This window comes from Limulus polyphemus, unplaced genomic scaffold (genome assembly GCF_000517525.1).
Source record: "Limulus polyphemus unplaced genomic scaffold, Limulus_polyphemus-2.1.2 Scaffold543, whole genome shotgun sequence".
Classification (NCBI taxonomy): Eukaryota; Metazoa; Arthropoda; class Merostomata; order Xiphosura; family Limulidae; genus Limulus; species Limulus polyphemus.
Window position 1 is genome coordinate 118,130 of NW_013666153.1, and position 20,792 is coordinate 138,921.

Here is a 20,792-nt window from a genome sequence, read left to right on the forward strand (position 1 = left end):
CCCTCGTGTAGTTTTGCGCAAAATTCAAAACAAACAAACAATAACACTGAGTATCTGTAAATATTCTAGGAATAAATTATACGACATATCTCCAGAAAAATAACTTTTCTCAGCATTTTGCTGTGTCGGCCTCTATGAGGGGCATACTCTAATACGCATTGTCCTTGTTGGCTCTTTCCCACGAATCAAACGCATCGTAAGTTAATAAAATTATAATATATTTATATTTTATACTTACTATAGACTCCTAATTTATACAGATGGACAAACATGGTCTGAATAATGGTACTCAAACGTTAAAGTATTGAGGTATCGAAGTGAAACAATGAAAACTTTAAAATATATACTATGTACAAATAAATAGTTAAAAAAAGTACCAGACAAAGAATATGCAAATTCTTAGCACATTATTTAAAAATATTTTAAGATATTTTCAGTTACAGTTATCCAATGATAGAAATAATTCGTTTCAAATATATTTTATCTGGGGTATGCTGATTTGTTTGTAATTAAGCACAAAGCAGCACAATGCTCTGCCCACCACGGGTATCGAAACGCTGTTTCTAGCGTTGTAAGTCAGCAGACATACCGCTGTGCCACTGATAAAACTTGCCTTTTTAATAAACCAGAAGAAAATTACTTCTGACTTTTTTACTCAAATTGAATATATCACTACTTTGAAGATAGATTGTGAAGTGTATTTAGGAGTTAGTTATGTTTTGCTTGTAAAATTTTCATTAAACATTATTACTAAATTCGATAAAAGAGAAATGAGAAGCCTTTTGGAAAACGCTGCCTTATTTTACATTTTCAAATGTTCAAGTTATTTTTAAAACTTCAAGACTTTAGAATTTTTAGGCGAAACTTAACGTCATCACTATGACCTGCAGGTAACATATAAATTATCCTGGTACTTATAAGTCTACCTCAAATTTAATCTTATTACTTGGAATATAAAAAAAAAATCATAACATATTAGAACCTAAGTTGATTCACTACTTTGTGACAGTTGTCTGCGAATTGTATTGCATAATATAGTCCAATATGTTGAACTCATAAATTTAGTAAGGGACATTCACTGCTAACATTAATCCAAATCTAATTTCTTTAGACTGTGAATAATATTATTGTGTTGGTTTATAATCACAACTATAATATAATCTTAAAATACAGCGACATAGAAATGATTGGTGACATTTATCTTAAGTAACTTTTTTTCAGTTAACCTATTTTAACCTGCGCTTATTATGCTTCACATATGTCGTGACTTGTGAATGAAGGAATAATATTATTTCTTCGTGTACAAGTTAGAACAGAACACGTGTATAATTTCTTGTTTTGTACATTTAATTAATGTTGTTGTTGTTTATATAAAGCGTATTTGCTTGAAATACATGTCAGGTAGACAAAGCAAAATCCAAGATTCAAACATTAAATTACATAATAAAAGTTAATTGTCAGTTGGACAAAATTTCACAGTAAAAATAGTTAAATTTAAACAAAGAATAAGATGAGTACAGCATTTTGTGTATCAAATTTATAGTAATACGTTAAGTGGATATGTAGATGCTGTACCTACGTTTTATTTATTGTTTAATAGTTTACGTAATGCATCTTTCAATGTTCATAACCCTTATTCGCAGTATTGTTAATTTATTATACTTTTTGACAACCACTACTCTATAATATTTTAGATTATTAAAACCTAATATTGAATCATTGCATGCATCATAATAGTAGTTCTTTAGGATGTTTGAAGTCTAGACTATAATAACTTGTAATAATTGGTCATTGGTTAAGCCCAATCAAACCAACCCATTAGTTTTTAATTAAATAACATAAGTGTTGCGGTTCAACAGCCAAATAGTATAAATAATGATCGTTTGCTTTCTCATATTTGTCTAATGTTCTTAGAAATGTTTTTGAATCATTAGTTCTTCATCTATACCTTGTAGCAAATTAATACTAGTACTAATATTAGTACTAGTCTATAGAACGTTATAACATAAACAATTTTCGTTTTGAGTTTACTGTTAAAACTTGTGTACTTGATAATTATCGAAACGTCGTACCTGTATTAAAAAATAATCTTACTTACTGTAAAAGCTGTAAATTGTAATAAAACTGTTGTATTATATTTTTAGCTTGTAATTATTCAAATACACAAGTTTAAAGTTTTTAACGTTACTCCTAGGAAGAGCACAAATATATAAAGTTTTGTTAGTTACTGAAATACGGATATTGTTATAGATCTTTTCTCACATCTGTACTTTACTTTTATCATTTGTGCAGGAGCTTTGTGAATCGGTGTTTTTCTAAAGACTTTTTCATTGTTGGATAAATGGTTACATTTTTATATTAAAGTGAAAAATGAGTTCATACCTCATTTAACAAGTTTATTTTTATGTAACTCCCATTAAAACTTTCTTTATGAACACTTTTCTATACTCTACCGAACATCTATCTATAACTACGTTAGGAAACCACAAATGTTTCCTTTCACGTTGCTGATATTAATCTTCCGATATCGTATAAATATAATGTAGTTAATATAAGTGAATTGGTTCTCTATCCAGAAATGGCCTTACTTTCTTTACCTTCTATATCCCCAGAAATGTTGCAGTTTTTTTTCTGTAAGTTTAAAATTTTCAAGTTTTCATAAACCTCTCGATAACGATTCCTAAATTTTCATAATTGTCACTGTCCTTTGTTGTGGACAGAATTGAAGCATCGCAACAGCACTCATGTCGTTTACTTAATAAGAGTGGTGCCTTGGGTAATTTGCAATACGTTTTTACAGTAAACTCAAAATAGATTATGCTGGTTATATTCCCTGGTCCTTGTTGAGATGTTTATTTTTTGTGTTTATCGCATTGCATTAAGTGCGTTTATTTCATCAGATGTACATTCAAATGCAGTGTTACTGATGAAATATGCTTACTTTCATAAATGTCTTTAAAATGTTTCAGCAAAAGTTTAAAAATTACTAACACTTGTTATACTTGGCTAGATCTTCATTCTCTAGTTCATTTATTTCGTGGAAAGAAAAAAACAACAACAAAAACTTCCCAGATTGTCTTGCATATGTGATAAGTATTTACGTTTACTAATCTGAAATTATGTATTTGACTGAATATTTCACTACTTATTATTGCAAAGCAAAATCGTTCATTAAAGCTGTGCGAAAATAAACTTCTAATTTTAGGGTTTTAAACCTTACATATAATTTTATATTTTTTCTTAAATTATTTCTCTTGCCCCATTGAAAACAGAAGCTGAGATTTGGTTGGTCACAAATAATGTAGGAAGTGAAAAAAATGGCGAAACAATTATGAGATATACTCAATTTTACATTAATTGTTTTTCTTCGAAAAATTCCTCGTATTATTGTAAGACTGTTTGTCTTTCCTTAATTGCTTCTTATAGTGGTGGACACTCAAGCAGAAACAATATCCACACTTGCTCAGGTGGCCTTTTGTGTCTTGGCCATGCAAACCGATCTTTAAAGAATATAGCATCTGCTGTAGCACTGTCGTGGTGCGCTGTTGTGATTTCACACGTATCAACGGGACATTTGTCTTTTATGAAGATTTGCCTTCCTAAGGGTAGATCATTCCAACCTGCCTTCCCAAAATACAGAAGAATTTTCTTTAATTTAGGATGAGAATTGTTTTTCAACGAGGCGTAGTCGGGTGGAATGTACATGAGTTGGCTTTCAATACGGTCACCGTCGTCTTCGTGAGACCATATTTTTGGGGGAGAATATGTGGCTCCAGGATGGTTGGATTCAACAGGCCATTTTACACCATTCTTCATAAACCAGAGCTTTTCCACGACAGCTAACTCTTGTTCTTTAGGATAAACACTCTGTTCTATATGAAGTGATTTTCTTATCTCCTTATCTTCCTGCTGTTGCTCTCGAATCACATCGTCTACCTTTTCTTCTTTCATCCGAAGATTCAAGGCTACTAGGGTAACACAACCAATTCCTACTATTGTCAGAAGCATTCTTCGTAATCGTAGTCGTGGCATTCTGAAAACTCGCTTCTTTCAGTCCAATGTTATTCTTCATCTGTTCAGGAAGTAAAAATATATTCAGTGAATGATATTTTAAGAACGGAAGTCAAAATTAAACGTGAGTCCATTGCAAAATCTTATTAGTTTGTTACACCGATACTGTCTATTCGGGCAAACAAATTAAGCCCAAACTTTAGTTTTATTTACATAAGTAGATGCATAACAAATCACAAAGAAATAACGCAAAATCATTCACACCCAAGGATTTACCAACATGGCTTACGTTATTAATTGGACAGCCACCTATCGGCACGACTCAGACATCGTTGCACCCTATGAAAAGTTCATTCTTTATGATAAAAAGGTTCAGGCTCTAAAACAAAAACAAGATTATACAGCAAAGAAGACAAAAAAAGTAGCTTGGTTTGTATCCAATTGTGCTGCTCGAAATGGCCGACTCCAGTATGCTCGGGAGCTTGCAAAGTATATCGAACTGGATATCTATGGTACTTGTGGTGCCAAGAGGTGTCCACGCACTAGTGCTAAAAAGTGCTTTGACATGCTTGATAAAGAATATAAATTTTATTTGGCATTCGAAAATTCCAACTGTAAGGATTATATTACAGAAAAATTCTTTGTCAATGGATTAAGGTAAGCTTTCTTTCTTTTATTCCTGAAAATATTAACACGTTTGTCGTTTTCAAACTAATGTGAATTTATCTGGAAAAATTGGGAGAATTACTGCTTTAACAGTGATGCCAGTTTGAATAATTACATGTGAATTACGTTGTTAAGGGGGATTGTGTAAAGATTTGCTTTTACACAGTCATACTGATGCTACGTTGTTCAACGCATATTAAATCTACGGCAACACTTGAAGTTAATGGCTAGTGTTCCCGTGAGTAAGGTATATTCTAATCTTTCTTCTTTCCTTAACAGTATTGGTTAGACTGTTTAATATCTGTAGTTTTATCTTTTGTTGTTATTATACGTTTGATTGCATTGTTAATTTAGTATATAGATTTAAGGCTAAATTAAATCTTCTAAGCTGGCTAAACCTCATGAGGTATTATTGGGTTTACAACAAATGAAGCAATGCATTTTAATAGTTATAACAAAGAACGTAAGAAAAGTATATATAACTAGCTTTACTCATTCTAATAATTATAACAAAGGGCGTAAGAACTGTATATTTAATTATTTATACTCATTATCGTGCTTATTTTTATTTTTATCTAAGTAAGTAACTTGCTTTGATTGGAGTTAGTATCAGTATAAATGGGATAATATCTTAAAATATGATATTGAAAGAACTGAATTTCAAATGAATAAGTCTCATTCTGAGACAAACCAATGAACCGATTTAATTATTTGTTTGCAAAATCAAAGGAAGCCAAAATCATGTTTAAAAGCATGACGTTTTTTGTTACACTGGGATTGTATTGAAGTGAAACCTTTTTAAGTGTTTGTCCAGTTTTATTAGCATAATTATGTGATTGATGACTTATTGTGGTGTAACAATTAAGTAACTATGTAGTTAATTTCAGTTGCATTTTATAGTTTTTGTTCTCTTTATTCTGAAAAACGTTAACCTACTTGTTTATTTTCTTCTCAATTAGTCTTTTGTGATTCAAAATCAGAGGTATGTAAAAATATCTCCCTTGTTGATGGTAGAAGCCATTGGACGGGTTGTCTGACTCGTCTACAACTCCATTACCTTAGTCTTCGTTGCTGATGTTGAAGTCTCACTGGAACCCATCATTCATAGATCTGGGTGCCTCTTGAGCCGTATTGAGAAAGAAACAAAAAGAGGAACGTGAATTCAGGAACCCTAGAACACTTGTTCAGATCAGCTGAAGGTTCAAACTGAGAAAATGACTGTGGCTGGAATTTAATTTTAAATACTGAATGTCCCAATTAAAATGTTGGCAGAGTGCCCTCCCTAACTGTCAATTAGTCCTAACGATTTTACATACTCTTGGAGAAATTGGGGACTTCTCGTTGTGGAAGATCATACACCACATTTACAAGGAATACCAATTCCTATCTGAACCTTTGCAGACAGTTGATCTCTGTTCTGGTGCTTTATATGTCATCATCACACATGGCAAGATTTATCCTAGTTGATTCTCTCATGATTAACAGACTTTGCAGACATCTGTTTGATAATTTGTATTACCCTTCCTGCCATTCACCAGACTAGGGATGATAAGGTGAAACATATGCCCTAACCACATATAACACTTGATACATATACAGATTTCTTCCAATGTGCCAAGTCATGCTATTTAGTTCTTGGCTGAAACTTTTACGATAGTCTATGCTAACATATTGATAAATTGATAAGCTTTGGCCCATTCCGTGAAGCAGATGCCAGTGATGACTTGTCGCAGTGGACTAGCAATATTTAGGGCTACCCTATGCAGAGGAGATCCAACAATAATATGTTGGAGTTTACCACTGTACAGCACTCACACCAGCACTGAACATCTCGACTCATTTCTTGCCAGAATAACTACCATTTAATGTTAGCATAAGTGCAGATTACACCTGAAGAACGTCTTCCTGTAGAGCTCTGAAACCACGAGATGCAGCACTGTTAGTTTTTCTATTAGAACTGGTTGGCTTTGACCTTGATGAGCAGCAAAGAGTGCCCATGTAAAGTCATGGTTTTCCAGTTGCTCATTTAAAAGCTCCTGAATAATACATTTTGGCATTCATCTGCCAGTGAAGTCCTCTACCTCATGGTCAGCATCTACTATGGCGAAAGTGGTCATGGTTCAATTCTTTTCTGGATTCCAAAATTAGGACATTCTGTGGACAATCACAGTCTTATCATGATGCGAGATAGTCCATTTGCATATCTGTGGTGTTGATCTAGGCAATAAACTATGACAAAATAACACTTTTGGAACATGCTATAATGCCTTCTGGATTTATAACATTTACTAACCAGTTCAACAAAATGTGGTCCACTTGTTTGGTGTATTTCCTATCACACAAGTAGTGGCGATAGTATTTCACGAAGAACAGCTTTTGCAAGCTGTTCTTTCTTCATCATATAGTATCTGTGTTTAAGAGCCTTGAGCATATAACGGATGTGATTGATTACATGTTCTACTCTGTCCTGCATCTGTGATAATGCTGCTCTGACTCTGTTATTGCTGGCATAATTGCCCATGAGAAACTCACAGTCTTGATGGGATTATCCAGCACTAGAACATCAAAATCATATTCCTGACTCCATTCAAAGAGCACTTCCGTTTCTTGTGAGAGCCAATAATGATGCTGATATTTTCGAGAGGTTATCCAAACGTAATTTACCAAGGAAACTCTGTACTCCTCGCTTCATCATGGGTTGATGCTAATCTCATATCATGATAGCCTTAGATGTCTATGTCGAGACTTTAATCACAGTGTGAAAAAGATACTATACACTCTTCTGCATGAGCAATCACTTTCCTGATTTCATCTTCAAGGCTGCCTGTCATAAGTACTGTAATACCATCTTCATATTCTCAGACACAGGCTCAACAGTTTAGCCAAGCATCAAAACATCATTAATATAGACCAGACATTTCTTCTATTCAGTTCCTTGAGCGGTAGCTCCGTCAGCCACTTAAAAGTAGCAGGTGCATTACACATACTGAATGAAATTACATGAAATACATATAAACCATGTCATTCCCCATCACAAAATCTAAGGTATTAAACCAATGGAAGTCTACTAACACTATCGAACATTCATCTGTTTACAGTAAAGGAGCGGCAATTACCCATCTAAAATTCACACAGAACCTTGGTGTATTTTCTTGTTTCTGACAATCACTGCTGGAAATGACCAAGATCTTCCAAAGGCTGTATAACGAATGTAGCATCCACAGATTTTCAGTGATTGGGACCACTCCAGTGCACCAAGGAAATCGGAAGGTGATTCCTTTATTGAGCATATGTTTTCTTTGTCTATGTGGTGTGGGGTCACCATTATTCAACCCATTCAGCCGTCTAATCCCACAAATACATTGATATATTCACCCAACATGTTATTGACTTGCTTTCATTGTGTCTGTAGACTTATATTTGCTTTTGGCTAGCATCAGTTATTTTGACTCACTGTGCTTACAACCATTTCAACTGACTGTCCATATCACAAAGCAATACCAGGACTTTATTCTTTGTTGGTCAGTTTTTTTATAGGTTGGGTTCTATGACCATGTTATATGGGACTGCCACATTATACTTTGTCTGGATTAAACCACAGAACAACACTTCTACACATGAAGATATTGTATACACTTGTACACCTCACCTGTTGGGCATACAAAAACATATGTCCATCCCAAGGATGCTGGTTCCATATCCTAGATCAAAAATTACTACTTTTATTCTATGGGTGACACCTTCCAGTCTAGTCTAGTCTATCACCATTTACTAGAATGAGAATGAAGTTAGTATTCATGGGCCATAGTTATGATCTCACTCAGATGGTTTAAAATATCATGAGGTCAATAAAGTCCTCACCAGTCTTTTATCTATCAAGAACTAAACCTGTCACATTTGTACAATTATTGGCACATATGAAGCTCCACCCAGCCCTGGTGGAAATGGGCTGAACAATGTCTGCTTTTCTTACCCAGGTTAGTGGTCAAGCCCAACTTGGACACTTATCAATTATCTGGAACTTTTGCCACAGCATTCACTCCTTATTGGTAGCCATCCTAAGCCTACACATCTAACAGTCAACATTGATACCTTTACCATCTTTAGTGTATGACAAAGTACATGTGGTTCCTTCACCAGTGTCCCACCAGTCTACAAGTGAAGTAGAGATAGAAGTATCAGCCAAGGTTGCAGTGTGTATTGTATGGGTGGACCTGGCATTGGTATGTATCCTTGTGATGATGTAACCCTTGAACATCCCTTACTGTGGCATATATGCCATGGACAGATTTTGTTCTGGCATGTACCCTGTGAGCAGACCAGAATAACCCTGCCAACTCACTGGAGACCAGTGTGTTTGCATCACATTTCCATCTGGATTAGGTGGCTGACGGTTAGCGTGATGTAGGTACTATTATACTCTGTCTATGGAATTGTCACTACATGATTTTTCCTCTCTAACAGCTGGGTTGAAGTGCTAACTTGGCACTGTCCTATGTAATTAATGATGTTTCTGACTCACAGTGTAGATACATAATCTAATTGGAAATCCCTCTGTGAACATATTGACCAGGGTATCATACCAACCTGCCAAGTCTATTGCCATGTATTCCTTCCTTTACTGTCTCTCAATGCTGATTCTCTTGTAAGCCTTGAACGTGTCCTATTAAACTGCTCAATTCTCCACCAGCTTGAGTAGGTGATGCAACTGGAAGAAGATGGTTTCTTATTTGTTCTGCTGCTCCTTATCCAGATAGTCAATGGCATTGAGGGCACATCTAAGCTCAGGACAGGGCATTGAAAAGTTTAAAATTGAATAAATAATTGAAATTCAACTTTTCATGTTTACACAATTAAAATTTTATTAAAGCCATCAACAGTTTCCACATAAAAACACTTTAATTTACACATTTCAACATAAAGCATTTTAAGGGGAAGCTATTAACAGCTTTGTTAAAGATTTTAATTCTGTAAATATAAAATCTTACATTTTAATTACACAAGTGTCAATCATTCATGATCCTGTATCCATCTGTGGGAAGCAATAATTTGCCTGAATCAATATAGGTCATTCCTGAAAGGTATCTCACCCTCTGGGTTATGGTCTTCACATGTAGATTCCTTATCCCACCTGCTGGTGTCACATCCTGACACATATATTCTCTCACAGCATTGGTCTGTTGTTCCATTTAGACGACGTTAAGTCAGCCAGCGAATGATATTACAGTGCTAATCTTTTCAATTCGGATTTTCTGGACTACAATTCATGCTGAAACTTGTAAAAACACTAAAATAAAAAACTTTTTGGAAAATTTCTATATCACGTAAATTTCTATATCTAGTAAACACGATATGACTACATATCGTACAAGTAATTAGTGATGAGTGAGTATAGAATGAGTATTTCAGTTCGGTGTTAGACAGTGAGAACTATCACATATATGATGCTGTTCATTTACCTGGTGAGTTACATGTTTGTTTGTTGATCAAGGGAAAGGTGGGATTTAGGTGGGAACGTTCCAAAGAAATTCCTCACTATTGGTATTTAATAGTGAGGAATTTCTTTGGAATGTTCCTTTTGAACTTAGGCATACAACTTTAGTCAAATAGGACATAGTCTGTAGTGAAGGTTATAGCACGAACAAATTTAATCTTTATCGTTAGGTGAACTGGACTCACAATGATAGAACATGTTACAATACTGTTGTCAAAATAGGATTATTTTCGTGAAAATAAAATAGAACTTTGAGTAAATTTCAACATGACAACCAGGTTAGGAATTGAGATCAAAGCTTTACCATACAGTATCAAACAATTCAAATAAGGCCATGAAGAAAGAGACAGAAACTTAATATTAGGTTAAAATGAAAGATACTGGAATTTAGAAGAACGAGACAGTAAGTCAAAAGATGGCCACGAAGAAATTTATAGAAAATTAAAAGAAGATTAAATGGTAATTAATAGGTGAGGAATGTAAGAGTTAATTGAAAAAAATAACTATTTAAAGAATTAGGATAAAAATATATTTCATTGAAGACAGGCATGATGAAGCTATTAAACATGTACAGATAGATTACAACAACCAGCCTGAATAAGTCTATGTAGAAAGGCACCAACGAAATACAGAAAAGCTCTAAAGACAAAATGAAAGACGTACAGAAAGGTTGTAATGACGAAACTGAAAAAGCACATACAGATTATAACAGCAAGATCAGTGACATAGAAAAGAACATCAATGACTGAATAATACATTTGTAAAACGATTTGAAAAATGTAAAATCCAAACTTTTTGCATCAGTAGTTAGTGTGCCTGTTCAGCATTTAAAGGATGCAACCTCAATGGGGGTGGTCACCATTGGAGATCAAATAATACTACATGAGGATTACATAATTATTACGTAATATGCAAATGACACCGACACCTGAGGTTACGTAACTATCACACAATATTCAAATTATGCTGGTACTTGAAGGTTACATATTTATTACATAATATACAAATTATTCCAGCACCTGAAAGTTACGTAACTGTTACAAAATAAGCACCAGAAGGCAAGGTTGTCTTAGGGGAGGAATGACATCATTGTTCCACGGAGTAGCACCAGAAGGTGATTTAGATCAACGTGTCCCAACTTTATAGTAACAACCAAAGTCTTAAAATTAATATTTTATCTAATTTACATAATGTTGTGTTTATAATTATCAGCACTGAAAAGTTTTCATCACAATTACAGTTTTACTTTATAAGCAAAACACTAAATCTGATATTCTAATCTCCAGATCTTATTAATGTTATAGTTTCCATTTATATATTTAATTGCATACATTTTACAAAGGCAGATGGTGTTTCTAAAAGCAGATAGTGTTACTAAGTATAGTCTTTGTATAGGCCAGTGGTGTATTATAGGCAGATAGTTCAATGAAATTAAGAGATCATCATAGGGTGTCTCAATATGTCATCAATGTCTTCACTTAATTGTACTTAAAACTTTTATTTTTATTTTCTATTGGTTTAACATAACACTAAAAAGTTCTCGACACATTTTGCAATATGATCTACAGAACAAAACATACAGTCTTGGTCAAAATGTTTGATGCTGTTCAAAATTGATGTTATTTTCTACATGTATGAAGTACTTATTGAATAAATGCCCGGGTAATAACAGATAAGGTAGCATATGATCGGACAAACATGTACGAGTTGTTATTCTGGTTTGTATAAGTTGTTTTGAGCATTTGTTCGTCCAAACACACATACATATGATTTTTGTATAAAAGGGTGCGGTTTTGGTATAATCTTATTCGAAATAGATAAATGCTTTGTTCAGAAAATTTCTCTGTACCTTGTGTAGAGTCATGACTCGCCATGTGCCAGAAGTCATAGGCCATCAAATTGTTTGATTGTCCAGAAATGGTATGAAGCATATGGACATTGCCAGAATAGTTGGTTATCCCCGTGTACTGTATCCAGAATCTTGAAAGGTCATTGGACTACAGAAAACGTTGTTTCAGGAAAGTATACTCCTAGATGCCAAACAATTACTGTCTGAGATGACCATGTTTTGATCCAGTTACTACAAGGTCGAAAGATGTCTTGCACCACCTTACAACAGGAATGGCATGAACACATTCATTCCAGGGTCTCCAGTAGAACAGTGAATAAGAGACTAACCAAACAAGGTTATTTTGTAAGAAGGACTGTCTGCAAACTGGTATTAACCAGAATTCACCACTGTCACCATGTTACTTAGGAAAGACTGCATGTCAACTTACAGTTAAGATACTGGTGACATGTCATATTTTCAAATGTGTCCTGCTTCTAGCTTGTTAAAGCTGACTGTCTTTTCCACAGGGAACACACAGGAGTTGGTGCAATACATGTTTGGACAGCTATTCATTATGGTGGAAAAACTGCTCTTCATATCATCCAGAGAAACTTCATTGGCGTCTCCTAAAGATATCATATGAAAGCGATATTTCTGCCGTATGCTAGGGCAAGGTTTAGCAATAACTTTGTGTTTTCAAGGTGACAGTACTGCTTCCCACAGTGCACATATTTACAGAATTTTCTCGACCAGAAGGATGTTACAAGATTGTCATGGCCAGCAAAGTTTTCAGGTTGTAATCCCATCGAGAACTGTTGGGCAGAACTGACCCGAAAAGTTGCTAACCATGACCATAAACCAGCTACTGTAACTGAATTGCAGCACTTTTGAATGATAATTTGGGATGAAATCACGGTGGAATACATCAATAACCTCATTGACAGCATGTCACATTCCCTTGTGGAGATATATTAGAGTACGAGGAGGACCAACCAATATTGAATGTTAAATTTGAGCTGATATAAGGTTACAGACGCTATGTATAATAATTTGACGTTATATTTTGTCATTATACATGTTTTGCTTAGGTTCTATTGTAATAAGTGAAATTACACATCTTTATACAGATATCTGATAAAAATTGTTTGCTTTTCTAATAAATCATTCGTGATGTCGACAGAAGTTTCTCATTATACAATTTACATATGTAGATATTTAATATAACATGCATTTCTCAGTTTGACAGTGCCAAGTGTATTTGTAGTCCATCTTAATAATAATGATCTGTTACAAAATTTGTAAACATTTTGACCAAGACTGTATCTATTAAGGATGTATTTACATAAAATCATTTTGCAACAAAATCATGAAAAACATATCATTAATATCTTTGTGGGATCCTAATTTAGATAACAGTTTCCGTTTTGACACACGTTGACAACGATAATAGACATAATATACGATATTGTCTGAACACAGATGAATGTGGTCCTTGCAGTATTTTTTATTGTAAGTCCACATTCGACAGTTCCTCTTGATGAATTTTCTTATGTTGAAATTAGTGAGAGTTTGTCCACGTGGATCAAAATACTCTCCTTTTCCATTTGACCAAACTATATAAAGAGCCAGTGACTGCCTGGTTGATGACTTGGATCCAAAGTAATAATGTTTGTCTTGCTGCTTGGTCAGAGAGTTCATCAATGGTAAAACTCACTTCCTAGTTTGTATTGGGTACACATGAGTATCGAATAAATGCTTATTATGTTCATAGTTTTTAAATGTCAGTTATGGTGTTTCTAGATTGATAAATATTAAATACTGACTGGAATTTTGCGTAGGCAGGAACATATTGTAGTGTTGGGTAAGACACCACCAAAACATATTTCAATTTGTAAATTTCCCTGTTTCACCAAGTTCAAGTGTGAATCTCCAGCAGATAGATCAGGTGTCAGATAAAAGGAAAAGAGTGGATAGCCTCCCGAGTATTCGTCATATCCTATATCAATTCCTTGATCTTGAGACTTATTTTCCCATTCCACTAAATAATGTTTCATAGCTTCGTACATACAGTTCAGAATAAAAATCGGGTTGTAAAGTTCGAGCAGGAATCTGTTTTCCATACACATTTACTGCCGTGAAATTGATACTGTAATGGTTGATATTTTGTGGAGTTTTGTTCCAAGATTAGTTAAATGCAATGTTATCCACACATCATATAACAAGACATGTAAGTATTTGACCGAAAAGCGCATTATTGATAGATGCTTGTAAGTTTCTTTGAGAAATTGAAAACAATATTCACGCTATATATTTCGAAAAATATTTAGCTATTGAATAAATAGAGTTGTTTAAACATTTGTTTAACAACAAGTAAAAGCTTGGAATGGTCTATTCTTTCATTGGGTGTGTGTGTGTGTGTCTGTGAGCCAGACTAGTTTCGGAGAATTCCACTCTTCATCAGTGACCCTATTTATTCAGTTATGTACAAAATGCCCAGTGTCGGCTAACAATACGAATTAAATTGTGGAGAAATGCTACAAGTTCTTCAAATACCTATAGAATGATAGGTTTTTTGCTTTTTTTTGTGAGTGTAAAACACTTAAATACACCAGTTCGATTAGCCATTCCTTTCTGATATGCTTTAACATGCCATAGAACGACTAACAGGCTGATTTTGACTTTTCTAGAATAGATAAAAACATTTGGTATTGAAACTTTGAATTCTGATTTATCATTTGTCATAATACAAAATGAATCTTTACTTCATATGAGTGGGAGTTTTAAGTTAAACCATTAGGCAAGAACTTGTTCTGCAAAAATATGTCTGTGTGTAGATGGCTGATCATGTATGTATGTGTCGCTCTTTAATTTCTTCATCCTCACCATCATTAAAATCGAGATAGTAAAAACTACCTGCTGTGTCTTTTACCCACTTAGACGATTTCAAACGGTTTCTCTTAACTTCTCCATTATAACTCAGTAAAGCTTTTTTGTAAGCCTTATACACATAAAGGTTGTGAGATGAAGAAATTAGCTTGTCATTCAGGTTTATATCAACTTGAGAAAATGGAGAATGAAGAAACATATTGACATGAGCAGAGTTATCTTCATCTTTTTTTTATGTCGGTCCAATACAGTTTGATAATCTTTGCCTTTACATGAAGATATGAAAATAAGTCTAGCTAGTTCAGACTTTGCATATTGAGAGGACTTTTTATGCAAAAGGAAGTCAACGATTACTTGTCAAAAAAGTCTAGAGTCAGTGTTTTTCATCTGTTTTTTCTTTTGTTAGGTAGAGAAACCTTGAGCTCCTTGTAGTGTTTATCATTTTCAAGTATCAACAAAAGACTTACTTTGTATGACATCTGATGCTAAATTTATGTCTGAATGAACAACTGGTTTTACAAAGGCTAATGTCCCTTTTTTAGAAATGGTATAGCTGAATAAACATGTGGCTCACTGTGTTTCTGAGTCCATTAACCCATTACCATTGACTACCAGTGTAATAAGGTTAACCATTTCCCACTTGGTAATATTGTAAAAGGCATCACAGACAGATAGTTCGTGATAGTATGGAACTCTCATGTTGAAATAGATGACGAAAATGAAGTATTATGATGATTCTCCCTTGTTCAAATTATATAGGTCGACCTGTGTCGTCCTTTATATCGATCTCAATACTTTGAAAACTCTTTTTAGAAATGGATCTGTAATGAGGACTTGTAAATGTTTCAATGATCATATCTCCACCCTGACCTTTAACTTCAATGATTCATATCATTGGTACATAAGCGTAACCAACAATACTAGGTTCCATAATATCTGTGTAAACATGTTAACAGTACATGGAGATATAGTGGGCTCTTTTATCATACGACTAACATCAAATTCAAGTAGTACTGATGGTACAGGATCGATTGTTATAGAGGCCTAATCATTTACATTCAAACTTACTTTTTGGGTGGATGAATCGTAAGTAAATACAGATTCACTGTTAGGTTTAATAAGTGACTCTTCTACTTGGTTTAAGATTCTAATTAAACCTTCAGGTTCTATGTAATGACCAGATTTAATATAATTGATTACAGTAGCTTAGTGATGGCCAGAAAATTAGGATAACCATGCCATTTCATCAGGCACATTATTCCAGCTATGTGGATACTGTAATTTAGCCATAGCCACTTCCCACGAACCTTCAAGGTTGATACGTCCCAAAAGATGAATGAGATACATAGTTTTTCAGAGTATTACTAGCAAAATGCTGAATAACGAGAAATAAAGTTTTGCTTATCATTTTATGATGGCAGATGATTTAGATATGTTTGGGGGATCCAGCTATTAAATATATCAAGATATCTTTTCTATTTTACAAAATGGTTCGTTTTTACCCCTTCCTTATTCATATAATATTTCTTCCACAGTGTAAAGGTCACTGGGGGACTTGATAACAAGATGTAGTTCAGATTCGTAAAATTTTCCATGTAATTTTACTCCGAGATAGGTTTGCAGTCTATACACTGGCGGATTTATCTGTAATATCTTGTAAATCATAGAGATTTCATCTTCCATCCAAGCATATAGCCTTTCTTAAATTGACACTTCACTTTATTAATACGTACTTGATCGCCCACTTTAATTGACATTTTACTTCAGTGGGTGGTTTGTAAAGTGTCTTCCACACCAGAAACTGATCAGAGTGATTAACATCTATTGGTCTCATTTTAATGATGTGATGATACGATTGATTCGAGGCACTGACCAGATTTTGCAGTGCAGTGGTATATTTGTAAGTTCCACGATGATTAAAATAGTGCCACTTTCTAGTTTTAAGAATGCAGTTAAATATTTCTATTATAGGTGCTTTTGTTTTGTTATGTGTAGTAAAGAAGTGGATGTATTGTTCCTTGAGATAACATTGAAATAGACGATTAGTAAATCCTATCCCAGTATCATTTTGAAGTTTACAGGGTTTTCGACCTTGTTTCAAAATCTGCTTGAAAGCCTTTACAAGTGTGACACCTTTCTTATTCGTCAGCAGAACAATCCATGCATATTTATTTACTCACCTCAATACACTTGAGTAAATACATAAACTGATTGTTATATTGACTTAGGTTAGATATATCCATCAAATCAGCCTGCCATTGTTCATGGATTCCTGAAACGATCACTTGGTTTCTTGAAAATTTATATCTTACTCTTTTGTGTAGAGTGTATGTATCCTGACGACTAAACCAGTCTTTGGATTGTTTTAGAGAGTCACACCTTTCTTATCTGTCAACAGAACAACCGATGCATATTTATTTACTCACCTCAATACATGTGAATAAATACATAAACTGATTGTTATATTGACTTAGGTTATATATATCCATCAAATCAGTCTGCCATTGTTCATGGATTCCTGAAACGATCACTTGGTTTCTTGAAAATTGATATCTTACTCTTTTGTGTAGAGTGTATGTATCCTGACGACTAAACCAGTCTTTGACCTGTTTTAGAGTGTTGGATTTATCTAACACTTTCAGAAATCTGAATGAACTTCACCATAACTAGCAGAATGTGTGGGATTATAACAGATAGATTGTTGATTTTTATTAGACATTATTTTCTACAATAATATCATTTACTATTTATTTTACCATCAACTCTGTCTCCAACAGTAGTAATAATGTGACCTTTACAACAGGCGATGTTTATTCAAAATATTACTAAACTTAAAAGGATGACGACAGTCAAGAGAAAAATGATTGACTAATACAATACTACTTTATTTCTATTAATAGTATAATCTCCATGTTCCATACATAACTCTCTGTCAACATTTCCAGCAATTTCTTGTGGAGTATTCATATCTGATAATCGTTCTGCAAATTCTTTCCGTTTGGTAGGGTTACAATTATTTCATTTTCTTAGTAAATTATTCGTTAGGTCGATTATGTTACTGGTCAGGACAGATCTTATTATCTTCAGTCATTCCACATTACATCCCCACTGGAATGTATCAGTTTCAATAGGATTTCAGCTTTCTTTTAATATATCTAAGAAACACTGTCGACAGTCTCTAAATTTTCATGAGTCGATGATCCCATTTTAATTTTAATGGGTTCCATGGCTTATGAATGAAAGGTCTATGGCATTTTTGTAGCTGGTATATCATTTTTGCTTTACCACATATGGGTAACATATCATTTTGTATAACAGAATTCATATTATTATCTATAAAGTTTAATTAATACTTTATGAACTGGTCTTTCATAAACTTTGGGTTGATAAAGTGAATGTACCAGTTTCTCAAGAATGAAAATTATTAATTTTGTGTGTTCCATATTTTTTTTAAATTCCAACAGCTTTACCCATAGCACTTCCTGCCAAACCATCAAATGATGAAAGTAATGGCAGAAACCCTCATTTCTATATTAATAAGTTTCTCTTTTGTTTAAGTGATGCTTTCTTTCTTCTTCACGGCCAACTCTCTCAATTATGATTTGTATTGTCTAAGTTTCTGCTTTTATTTATTTTTTTGTCAGGGGAATGTTACCCATTAAAACATTTAAAGCGTATTTACACATATACACAATAAATTCATTTTTAGTAGTTATTCCTTTAATCTTTTGTATGTTGATTTGGGTAATGCATGGAACAACTCTTGATATAGTTAACCCTTAAGTTTCATGATAAATATATGAGAAGAGATTGTAAGTAAAACATATATAAACTGTTTATCTTCACATGTAGACTCCTTATCCCATCTGCTGGGAGTCTTGCAGAATTCATCCACGAGTAACAAGTCTGGCTTCTGTAAATTAGAAGAACACGATAGCAAGTCCAAGAAGACCGACCAAGAACGAATCTGTAGAAAATTAAAAGAACATTAATTAGTAACTTAGAAGCAGCAAATTTAAGATAATAGTTAATAGAAAATGACATACTATTTAAAGAAGAACTGAGACAAAGATATAGCATCTACTTTTTTACATTACAGTGATAATGATTGTTAATAAGAAAAGGACAAGATAGAGTCAATTTTGGAAGTTGATTAACCCTGGGTCATCGAAACGATTACAGATTATAATAAGGAATTTTCAAAAGACTTCTCAATATCACAGCTGTTGCTCTCCCCTCTTTATAAAGGGTGGTAAAGTTCTCTTTGAACAGTCTAGCCACACTCCACAGTTAGGGATAGTCAATGTTTTCAGTTTTCCATGGGATGTGATAAATGTACTGTGTCACCCATTAGCACTGACGTCGATCTATATCTGAAATATATTCAGTCAAAACAGTTGTTTAAATGAAAACACACCTATATATGCAAAGATGTTTGAATTCTAGTTCTTTAATTATATAGGGAATGTCTTTCAGATAAAATCCTTCTATTCTATAACGACCACAGTGATGATAATAAATGTGTACATATTCAGTAAAAGTTTTAAATACCTTTGGTATACACACTATAACTATATTTTCAGGAAACAGACCTGTCCTAAGATGTATTTTGGTTTAATATTTGTGGTTTCAAATCAATGAGTAAGTAACCAAACCATTGTTGTGTTGCATCTTGATAAGCTTTCTCAAAATACGTGACACATGTTGGAAACATTTGTCTTACTAAAACATTCAACTGAGAGGTGTCTCTGATATTCTTGAACAATATAATGTATTGAGAATTTAAAATAATATTACGCACTTCTTTTCTCTGATTAAGTAGATTCTGTACAATATAAATTCAAATGGCGACTTCTGCATGTAATAAGTTCAGATACTCGTTTATTTTCTCTACTTTCACTCCTATGATCATCAATGGTGAAAATATTTGGTTTATCAGGCTGTGCATAATCATAAAAAGTTTCAGGCAATCCTTTGACGAATTGAATGTTAAGAATATTTTGCATTAATTCAGTATACAGAGGTTGAAATTCACTACAAAACCACATGGTATTTTCAGGATTAGGATAACATCACGATGATGAGTTAAAACTTGTTTACAAACTCTGATTTACCACTTCCTGTCGCACCTGACATTAAACATGTAAAAGGGTGTTGTAAATGGTTAACCATCTCGAACTCTAATGAGATATATATATGAAACAGGACTAAACTTACCTAGATCTGAAAATCATATTCCATTGCACTTGGAACCCTACCTCAAGACCCTGCACATGCCCTCTTTTCAGTCCAGGAGTTATTTCCATTAGATGAAAGAAACCAATGTCCATACAGTAGATATACATATAAACAGAATAATAATTCTTCTTTTCTTTCTTGTTATAAATGGTCTCAGTCTTCTACATATCTTCTAAGGATTTCTCACTCTTATAGGATGCTGAAAAGGATTGAATATATCTGTTATTTTACTCTTCATTGATGAGAAATTTAATTTCTCACTTTTAATGAAATTGATGAATAAACCCTCTAATTTTACAACAAGGCTTTACTGTTGCCACATAAGTATCCATAGTTCTATAGACCATTACTGACCCACAATGTGATATAATTAGCATCGTCCTTGTCTGTAAGTTTCCCAAGATAGTCCCCTAGAAGTGGATCTTTAGATCTATTTGAAATATAAACAATACTATTTGTATCATAATACAATACAGACAAACCTGATGTTTCTATCATATGGTTCAATTTCAGCAATGGTGAAAGCAACCAGAAAGATGTTGATTTGATCTTTCTGGGGTAGATACTCCATTGATGAGCAATTACTTCATCATTAACCCTATAGCTTCCAGCACCATTGTTAAATTTCTTTCTGTGAATGGTACTCATTACATTTAAAATTTGATT

General features: G+C 33.7%; 2 protein-coding genes across 2 annotated transcripts; one reads left to right on the forward strand and one right to left on the reverse strand.

Moving 5' to 3' along the window:
* Nucleotides 1–3,420: 3,420 nt before the first annotated feature.
* On the reverse strand, nt 3,421–4,260 carry LOC106458992 (glycoprotein 3-alpha-L-fucosyltransferase A-like). The gene has a single exon (XM_013918557.2). The coding sequence runs from the start codon at nt 4,030–4,032 to the stop codon at nt 3,421–3,423; it is 612 nt and encodes a 203-aa protein (XP_013774011.1). The 5' UTR covers nt 4,033–4,260.
* A 14-nt stretch (nt 4,261–4,274) lies between these two features.
* On the forward strand, nt 4,275–20,559 carry LOC111085671 (glycoprotein 3-alpha-L-fucosyltransferase A-like). The gene is made up of 2 exons (XM_022385366.1): nt 4,275–4,668; nt 18,741–20,559. The coding sequence occupies exons 1-2, from the start codon at nt 4,292–4,294 to the stop codon at nt 18,787–18,789; spliced, it is 426 nt and encodes a 141-aa protein (XP_022241074.1). The 5' UTR covers nt 4,275–4,291; the 3' UTR covers nt 18,790–20,559.
* The last annotated feature ends 233 nt before the right edge of the window (nt 20,560–20,792 follow it).

Excerpts from the sequence above, each read along its gene's own strand:
- LOC106458992 (XM_013918557.2), bottom strand. The coding sequence starts at position 4,032 with ATGCCACGACTACGATTACGAAGAATGCTTCTGACAATAGTAGGAATT.
- LOC111085671 (XM_022385366.1), top strand. The coding sequence starts at position 4,292 with ATGGCTTACGTTATTAATTGGACAGCCACCTATCGGCACGACTCAGAC. Across the intron at positions 4,669-18,740 it reads TTCTTTGTCAATGGATTAAG|ACTCCTTATCCCATCTGCTG; the intron begins GTAAGCTTTCTT and ends CTTCACATGTAG.